Raw genomic sequence first — 10516 nt, 5'->3', positions numbered from 1 at the left:
GAAGTTTAAGTTTTTGCCTTCATTGCAAGATGCCACTCACATGAGAACATATCAGCAAGCTTATCTATTCTTGCTGTTCGAGAAAACTTTGAAATCAATTTTCACTGTACTCAACCCATTAATTCTATGGCACTAATTTTCTTGTTATACTCTCATAGCCCTTCCTCACCCCACTGCAACTCCAGCTCGTATCAACCTTTTTTTTTTTTATTAATGTCTCCCACGTCCCTGACATTCTTGGAAGATATTCTAAATTAAAACTTCCTTGCACTCTGACCACAAATCTTACAACAATCATTTTCACATAGAACACTTTCCTGCCCCAACCTTTTCGCCCACCAAATTTATTGTCACTCAATCCTTCGCTTGCCACGCCCACCTCTTTCCCTTTTGACAGTTTTATGGCGCAACACAGGTCATTCGGGCGACTAATGAAGAATATCAAGTAAGCACATGCCGTGTCCATCTCCTCTCATAGGGCAAGTATAAAATCCAAAGTTAGTCCTCCGCATGATCCAAGCTGGGAGGAGAAAACGGATCAGTCTGTACAGTGGAAGAAGAAGGAGAGAAAGATCTCGTAAACGCTAGAATTGTAAACATGGTGGACTACAGCAAGTGGAAGGACATCGAGGTCTGTGTAGATTTCCCGTTACCATATTGATAAATTGCATAAAAAGCCATGTAGGTGCTGGACTAACGTATGTACAAATCGTAAATTAGTTACAATAATTGGCTACTACCTCATGTACTCGAACCGTCATTTTTCTTGAATGTGTCATTTTTCTTGTCTTGGTTTGCAACCTGAATTTTTGCTGTGTTGTTCAGTAGTTGTTTCCCTTCATTCCAACGATGTATTAGCCACGTTACTTTTAGTATTTACAGACGGGTTAATTTGGCGTAGGAAAGACTTCGAACCGTAGGAGTTACCGTAGATACCCATCAATAATCACTCAAGGTATCCTAAATCGCACAATTTGAATAAATCGTTTGAGAGTAGCAAGAATAAACCACGAGGTACATCCTCTGATTATTAAGGTTGCCCAGGGAGCTATGTGTTCTTTTCATAATTCTGTATTGTATCGTCTTACTGCTTTTAGCCTAAATGTCTGATTTCTTTCATTGCTTCTATTGATATATTCTTTGGTTTTTAGTGCATTCCTAGGTTAACTTAGGGTAGGTGTGATTTTTTTAGTAATAGGCTACAGATTCAAGCCACATTCAGTACAGTAACTACAGAAGACAAAAAAGTGATTCCTTTAATTTCTACTGCTTCCTGCTTTTACTATTTTTTTTCAATTTCAGCATGAATGAATAGGACATGTCAAGAAGAAAAAAAATAATGAATGCAGTACAGGAAGAAATTGAATCCAACATTAAAGATAAGAAAGCGAATATTTGCCGTCTTGCAATCTTAACCCTTCAAAAGGGTATTGAAGGTCCTGTAAAGTTAGTAAAGACAATGTGAGAGGAATGGTGAATGTGAAAAGTGAAGAAAACCTTAATAACTTTGGAGCCACCTAAACTACATCTGACAGGATGTCACCAGCCCTAGAGTCATGTCTTTTGTCCCCATACTTAGCACTCTTCGGTCCATCATTCGGACTTAACATAGACATTCCTTGGTCCTACCCATTTCAGCTTTGGTCTTAACCTTGACATTACAGTAGGCTCTTTATTTTTTTTTTTTTTTTTTTTTTTTTTTTTTTTTTTTTTTTTTTTTTTTATGTGCAGAATGGCCATTACACAGTCCAAACCTAACAGGCCCTGATATGTCTGAGAATGCCACATCCTGTGGTAATACTTTAGGTGTCTATCAACCTTAACCTGGTCCTAACTTTGCTTTCACCATTCCTAACCATGGCATTCTTCAGAGTCTCAGATTTGTCTTTCATCTCTGGAAATGTTACATTAGGCACTTATGAGTACGTAGGCTACACCTGTTTAGAAATACAGTTTCAGAATACAAATTCGGCACTTCTTTTTTCACCACAGGTGCATCCTGAGGAGCTATTCTGTACTGAAGTGGGAAAAAAAGTATTTTTTGTTCACTATGTTTACTTACATTATTTTATTGTTAGTTGATGGCCCATTACTGATAGTTGGTGGCATCTTTGATTATTTTAATTGTTCTTTACAGATATCAGATGATGAGGATGACACTCATCCAAACATTGACACTCCATCCCTGTTCCGATGGCGCCACCAAGCAAGACTGGAAAGGATGGCAGAAAAGCAACAAGAGCTTGACAGATTAAAAAGGGAAAAGGAAGAGTAAGTGATATGTCACCTAGTAGATGAGCTTTAATGGGTTACTATATTCATAATGGAATAAAAAGTTTACCATAGACCATCCTTTAATCATCTGAACAGCTACATTTCTAATTTAAAGATCAAAGAAGGTTAGCTCTGGGTCCTGTGTCTGCCATGGGACCTCTACCCTGGCTTTGTGATATTTTTAAGGTGTGAATAAAGAATACCGGTATACAGTAATAGAACAGACGTAGAGCAAGATGAGGGTTAGTAAAATGGATGAATGGAATGGTGTGACTTGTGCAGTTAGCCACAGGAACATGTATGCACAGATAATCCTTAAGGTTTGGTTTCTGGATGGACGCTGCAGTGGTTACCACCCACGAATGTAAATGGTCCTGAGTTACAGGAAACCATTAGGCTTGTCACTGACTGTAGAGTCATCTTTGGAAGAGGTAGGCAGCATTGCACTGAGTGGATGATGGTCGTCACCACATACCACCACTCTTAACCCCTTCATGCCCAGATGCGCATGATAGGTTAGTGGGTGGAGCTCCTGAGAACTTCAATGGCCTCTACCAGACTCAGAAAACACCCACACCTCTGTACCACCAGTTGAAAAGGACTGAGAAAACACTGAAATAATAGGACGTAAGGGTGTGCGTCGTGGGGTCACTCACTGAATGCAGCACGAATGTAAATACATACATCCTGGGCACGAACGGAATAACAAAATAATCCATGATAACAGTAGACTGTTATGGAGATATTTATCATGTTAATTGGTTATACTTCTTTCACCTTTACATGGCCCGCTTTGTGGCCTATTGCAGCTTATCTCACACAGTTTATTGGCAGTAAAAGACAGTGTTATGGCTCATTATCCTTTCTGTAGCACTTCTTCATGATTACCATCATATTACAGTAGCTATAGTATTAATGTCTTATTACTGTTAGGCATTTAAGATGGCAATATGACAGTTTTTACCCAAGTTAGATTGAAAAGAGCATATGCTTTTTTATAAACTTAACCCCCTGTGTATTATTTAGGTATGACCGTCAAGTAGCAGAGCTTAAGGGAAAGCTGAAGTCTCCTGATGAAAGCACAGACATGAGCAAGCTGAAGGAGGCTCTCAATCTCCTTGAGAAGAAAGGAGAAGATTTGGTTAAGAAACAGAAGGAAATGGAGAAGAAAGAAAAGGTAATTTGCTTCTTTCCCTTCTTTATTGTACTACTCACTTTACAACTTGTGCATATTTAAGGGTAAATGGGCATCTAAGCGAATGGTTTACGATCGGTGTGGGCATGCAACAAGGTTGTGTTGTCCCCATGGTTGTTCAATATATACTGGGTATATATGGATGGGGTGATGGGAGAAGGAAAAAACACCAGTAATGGAGTGGGGGATGTCATTGGTAATGAATGGTGATGGATGAAATATCTCAAATTTGTTGCATGCTGATGATGCTGTACTACTTGCAAATACCGAACAAGAACTTGGTAGACTAGTGCAGAGTTTTGCTGATGTCTGTGAGCGTCGTGCCTTGAGAGTAAATGCAGAAAGGAGTGAAGTGATGGTTATTAAGAGAGAAGGTGACTCCCAGTGTGATGTTACAGTGAATGGAGAGAGACCAGAACTGGTGAGAGGCTCAGATACCTGGATACAGTGACAGAAAAGAGAGGTAAATGTGCAAAAGAAGTGGAAAGTAGAGTGACACAAGGAAGGAAAGTAGCTGGTGCAATGAAGGCCTTGTTAAGAAACAGAGGCTTGAGTGCCCTAGCATGTATTCAATATGGATGGTGGGTTAGTGCCAAAGTGGTGACATGTGGAGAGGTGTATGTATGTAGGAGGACTTCTGGGCCTTGAGAGCAGGCTGTGAAGCCTATGCCCAGAGTTGGGGGGGGGGAAGGCTTACATGCGAGAGTGTTAGTGCGAGCTTTAACATATGGATGTGAGACTATGGTCTGGCATGAAAACCAAAGGTCAAGAGTGAGAGCAGTGGGGATGGGGCTCTGAGGGATGTATGTGGAGTACAGAGAGTGGATAGGATTTGAAATATGATTAATTGAAAGATGAGGGGTGAGGAAGTCTGTGAACACCAGAATTGAAGAGAGTGTACTGAGATGCTTTGGTCATGTGGAGAGAATGGATAACAATTGAGTGGTGAAAAAGGTATATCTGAGTGAATTTGGAGGAGGGAGGAGGCGAGGTAGGCCAAGGAGAAGGTGGAGGGATATGGTGGATGAGTGTGTGAGGAAGAGAGTTTTGGAAGTTGATGAGGCTAGGGGACTGACAAGAGATTGAGCTGGCTGGATGAATACTGTGAGGAAAAGCACATGATCAGGGTTTTGGCACCCCATTTTAACATGGCAGCATCCAGGTTGACTCTGTTGAATACACTTCTGTGAAGCTACAGAATATGGTGAATGTTTTTGGCATATCAGATAGAGCCAGGGTTCGGGGGGCTTGAATTGTGAGTGAATGGAAGGGTGGCCCATTGGACTGGGCTTTGGGCTGTTTGGACATTGCTACTCCTCACCCTGCCCTTGGGTGGGAAAGGAGGTCCAGATGATGATGATGATGATAACTTTACACTCGGTTCTGCCCATATCCAGTTGGAGACAAAAGTTTGCTTATTATTTCACCACTTCATCTTCAATAAAGATCCTTGGAGTGACATATGACACTGGACCCATCTTCAAGGACCACCTGCAGGACATCAAGAGGCGGCCCAGACTCAGCGCACTCAGGTCACATGCAGGAACAGACTTCGGGCAACAAAATGAAAATATTCTCCCTAAGTTACAATAAATAAATGTATAGATCAGTGATCTCCTGTGCCCTTCCAGTGTGAGCCCCCCATCTTATGTAACATCCACAACACCTCTCAGACCACAGAGAACAATACCCTACACATCATCAGCAGCTACACCAAAACCACTCCCATAGCTCGCGTAAACTCTGAACTGAAGTCCTCCCTGTCAGAGAATATCTTTACATGATGAAAGGCACACAGTTCTATACAGGAGTCTATGCTGACTCACAACACCCCTTTCATTACACAGCCTGACATCACCACTTGACACATAAAACTATGGTATCACCATACAAACATTATCAGTCATTTGTCGACAACATCCCACCTCCAGACATTCCAACACTAACAGTGAAGAAACACCTGTTTCCTCTACTTATTTCATGCACAGACTGTAAAAACCTCAGTCAGAACACTGTACTACAAGCCTCCCTCCCGACATATCACCCATCAGTGATATGTTTCAATAGAATTGATTTAGTTCACCTAGCTAGGCTTAGTTCAAGACATCATCCAGCCCTACTCAGCTACCAGCATAGATTGGGTTTGGGTGGAATCACAGGTGGTAAGTGCCTCACTCATAGAATGGGTTCACAGTACTTAACACACATAATGGAGCACTTCCCAGCACATGCCACACAAACTGGACCCCACTGGGAAAGTTGTGTACCTGTGGTAGATGGGTCTGCTTGGCCAGGCAAACGGGGCTAAGCGGCAGCAATAACAACAATTATCTGTCTGTATATACTTGGACATCTTTAATTTTAGAGGGGGTAGCCATGAACAAATTCCCTCCATGTCATCATGTCCTCAGCCATCAGGCTGCCCTCCAACCTTCATCATCCTCATTCATATACTATGCTTATTCATCCTATTCCTTCACTTCATCTTCCACTGAACCTTCACCTTCTTCTCCTCCCCCTTCTTACCAGCATATAGTCTCCTACTCTGTCTCATTCTCCCTTCTCTCCACATGACTAGGCCATATCAGGGTACTTGTAACACACTGCATTCCTAATTTATTTCCCATGCAATACAGAGCACCATTGTTTGAGTAACTTCTTTCCATTATTTCCAGCTCGAACCATGGAATGTTGATACTATCAGTAGCGATGGATTCAGTAAAACATTAATCAACAAACCTGCTAAACGAGATTCAGAAGATCTCAGTGAAGAGGAGAAGGAGAAGCGAATGAAAGAATTTGTTAAGAAGCATGAAGCTAACATAAAGAAGTATGGAATGTTCAAGCACTTCGATGACTCCAGACGTTTTCTGATGGTAAGCAGTATATATAGGGTAAAGTCTGTAGCAGGTTTTTAATTGTTTTGTTTTAGGTGTCTGCCCTTTCCTCTCTTCTTTCCTTCCTCTTCTGTCTTTCTTTCATTCTTTCCTCATCCTTCTGCCTACGGGTGACTTTATACTCCCTCTTCTGTCTCTCATTCCTTCATTCTTTCCTCTTCCTTCTGCCTATGGGTGACTCTACACTGAGTGACAAGCCAGATGGTTTCCTGCACACCGGGAAACCATTTACCATGCTGGGTGGTAACCATATAACCATATTATGGTGCCTGGTGGCTTAGTGTGTAATTAAGGTGCTCCAGTCAGGTTGAGCCTGTGCAGGTTTATATCCAAGGGGTGGTTGGGGTTTATTGCTCACATAATGCCACTCAGGGATGAGTGAGGCTGGTCACTCTCATCTTAAATGTCAGGACCAAATTGTCTAGCCCTGGGCTCCTATGCTCCTCATGGGGCGGCATAGGTTTGAACGATGGATGGATGGATGCAGTAAGTCTTAATTTTATGTTCATAATGTGTTCCAGAATATCACAACTTTGTCTATACAGATGGTACTATAAACTTCGGGGAACTGACAAATCAGCTTTACAGTAAAGGTGGTGCTGGAGATGCCTTCATGTGGTGGCATTGATATGATCAGGTGGTGGAGCTGTTCAGTTATACAATCACACCTTAATCCCTCCCCTGTCGCCCCATAAGTAGCATATGTAGTGGATGACTGAAGAGGATCAGTTTTGGCTTGCAGTCCACTGGGTTCACATTCAGCTCATCCCTGTTTGTATCAAAGAACTATCCAAGAAATGGAAAAGCACTCAAATGCAACAGGGGCTTGATGGATACACAGTGAAATTGTTTTTATGGTACCTTTTTTCATATAAACCTTGCTTTTTATGTATTTCAGTATTGGTACCCTAGAAGATTTTGTTAATTTTAGGAGACCATCCGTAGTGAGAGAGTCAGATTGCTTAGTGATGTGGGTCAGTTAATGTTTCTCCCGCTTATTGCTATCTCTGCTTGTTGGCTGAACCATATCCCAACCCATCTTTAGTTGGGTGAAAAATGTCAAGTTGATGATGACTGTTGGTGATTTATGTGCACTGTCCGTGTCAGGAACACCCAGAGCTGGCATGCGAGGATACAGCCAACTACCTTGTGGTGTGGTGCATCAACCTTGAGATGGAAGAGAAGGGTGAACTCATGTCCCACGTGGCCCACCAGACCATATGTATGCAGTTCATCCTGGAGTTGGCCAAGCAGCTCGACCGTGATCCTCGCTCTTGTATCTCTGCCTTTTTCCATAGGTGATCCATCTAGCTTGGTATTGTACCAGCTTGTCTCAGAGGGGTAGAAATGGGTCAGTGGGGGAAAAAATGTATTGCATCTTCCCACATTCATAAGCACACCATGTATTGCATTATACCAGTGGCCTATTACGAAGAGATGACATACAGTATTTAGCAGTGGTACAATAATGTCAGCATGTATATTTCAACAGTTCAATTTTGCAAGTGGAGTAACCGTATAATTACTGATTCAGATATTAATTTTTTAGTCTTAATGAAAAATGTGAAGCTTCAGTGTCTGTAATAGTATGAGATATCAGGTAATGAATCTTTGTAATATCTGTAGGATTCAGCAGGCTGAACCTGAGTACAAGAAAGCCTTCACAGATGAACTTGAAGGATTTAAGGACCGGGTGAGGAAACGAGCAGAGCAGAAGTTAGAGCAGTTGATGAAGGAGGCAGAGGAAGAGGAACGCCAGGCTCGACTAGGTCCTGGTGGTTTGGATCCACTGGAAGTGATGGAGTCTCTGCCTGAGGTAACTTAGTACAATACAGTTAATGCATTGCAGTAATTCTCAGGTCTTATTCCTTCTCAAACCTTGGAGGACTCCAGCAAAACAGCCCAGCAAATGCAATGACACTGGGCCACTGCAATGCCATACATTGTATTGGAAGCCCTGTAGAGGTAGCCTGGATGCCCTTACTGATGTCGTTCAGTTACTGGAGGTGGGCATAGCCTTTCTCTCAACAGAGAAAACCTACAAGGCTGCAAATTTTGCTTTCACCTACACTTTTGGAATGTAACCAAGCCTTTTACAATCCAAGGCCTACCCACAAGGCAGCAAGAGATTTGACTTTGCTGTTACATTCTCCTAGACTTTCTGCTGTCCAAGATTTATGAGCTCCTAGGTTATGTTTGTCCAAGACACCTCGTTCTGTCTTATTTGGTGCATTTCATGTAACCCTAGCATAATTACAGTTCTGTCTGTCAATAGTCAAATGCCTCCTTCACAGAGGGGATGGCCACAAACAAACTGCTTCCATGTCACCCTTTCCTCTACTATTAATTTGTCCTCCCTCTAATTCATGCCTCCCTCAAGTGTATATCTTTCCACTTCATCCTTGGTCTCTCTGTCTACCCAACTCACACACACTCTTCTACTCAATCTCTCTTTGTTCATTCTCTCCACATGACCAGACTATCTTAGTGCACATCCACATCTGTGCTACAGTTGTCCCTAATATCCTTATTTGTCTCTTTGTCTCCACATAATTCCACACACTCCTCCCAAGCAACTTATTTTCACTCTTCTCCACATTTCTACTATTGAAAAAACAGTAATAATAAAAAATATAAGAAGCCATAAATGCATATTCTACATTTCAGACCCTTGAAGGTATCACATAAATTAAAACCATAGCATTAAGCAAGGTAATTTAAGTGTCACGTTACCTGTAGGTAGCACTATATCAAATGGGTACCCCCACTTCCCGTGACCTTAACTTTCTTAATGTTGATATCAAATGAAGCTAATGTGCTGTCGGCAGCTGAGGTCATGTAGCTTTTGCTACTTTTTTTAAGGACTTTAGGGATCAGTGTTGTGAATCTAGTGATTTACAGCACCCCCAGCACTATAATGATTATATTTGGCCACAAAACAACCACACTGGCATTGACTGGATATGACTAAGGAGACTGATTTTCTACTTCCATTGGAAGAAGCAGACAGGCAACAGGTCTTCTGCTGCCTACTGCACAGTGTACTTGTGTTATGGGGATTGAATTGTTAAACAAAATGTAGAATTAACTTTGCCTGCCTTAGTGTGTGGAGTGGTAGTGACTTGTTGCAATGCTACTAGCTGACTCCATGATTAACTCCTTGAATCTGGGTGGTCCTTTTCTTATTTTGCTCTTGTTGCTGCTGATCATTTTATTGTTTGTAAAAATTCTCTCACACTGAAAGAGTTTACTGATGCTATATGTGACTTCTCCAATTTTGAAAAACCTACCCTAAATGGAATAATATCATCAGATGGGAAGCCTGAAATGAAAGGGATATCCCTAGGTTCTGTTAAATTACTGAAGCAGAATTGCACTGTAATGCCATTGTTCACCTGCACCTAGTGTATTTTCTTGTATACTGATTCTGAAAAACAGCACCTTACTTGTATTTTTTTTTTTTTCTTGTAGGAACTCAAGAAGTGCTTTGAGAGCCAGGATGTCCAACTGCTGCAGGACACCATAGCTAAAATGGACCCAGAAGTAGCGACACACCACATGAAACGCTGTGTTGATTCTGGTCTTTGGGTACCAGATGCCAATAAGAAAGAATGAGAATGTAACCACTCTGCTCTCACTGTACTCAAAATTCTGCTTACTTTACAACACATTTCTCCTTGCCTTACTTATGTGTAGAGGAATTTAGTATAAGATTTTGGAATGCTGCAATTTGTTTATAGACCCGTCAAACCTACCACCAATCATTTTTCAGTATTTAATGTTTTCATGGGTTATATTAATTCCATCAGTGGTTTTATATCAGTTTATGAAAACTGGTAGCTGTTAAAATATATAACATCCCCTGTAATGACATAGATGGATCTGAAATCCAAACGGTGCCATCATTTTTATTTACTTAGTTCCTTCATACATTTTATTGGAAGTGAATTGGGGGAGCTGGGGGGGGGGGGGGGGCTTTTTCATACATAACTGCTCCTGAGTTCAAAATACTAAAGTATTTCATTCAGTGAAGGGGCTGAGAATATCTGTTAATGTGTTACTGATGTGTTTTAGTTAGGATGAGTGGATTGACAAAAGGTTGCACTAAGCCACTTGACCAAAAACATCAGATATATAAACTACAATTGAT

General features: G+C 41.4%; 1 protein-coding gene across 1 annotated transcript; it reads left to right on the top strand.

The window, feature by feature from the left end:
* Positions 1–566: 566 nt before the first annotated feature.
* Cdc37 (cell division cycle protein 37) lies at positions 567–10315 on the top strand. The gene is made up of 7 exons (XM_080267889.1): positions 567–631; positions 2138–2271; positions 3301–3451; positions 6145–6345; positions 7474–7664; positions 7993–8182; positions 9838–10315. Exons 1-7 carry the CDS (start codon positions 599–601, stop codon positions 9979–9981), a joined length of 1044 nt encoding a protein of 347 aa, XP_080124015.1. The 5' UTR covers positions 567–598; the 3' UTR covers positions 9982–10315.
* Positions 10316–10516: the final 201 nt, after the last annotated feature.

Source organism: Coenobita brevimanus, chromosome 25, assembly GCF_032717465.1.
Source record: "Coenobita brevimanus isolate Jiangsu-jjx chromosome 25, ASM3271746v2, whole genome shotgun sequence".
Classification (NCBI taxonomy): domain Eukaryota; kingdom Metazoa; phylum Arthropoda; class Malacostraca; order Decapoda; family Coenobitidae; genus Coenobita; species Coenobita brevimanus.
The sequence above is the reverse complement of the archived record's forward strand: the minus strand, read 5'-3'. Positions and strand labels throughout refer to the sequence as shown.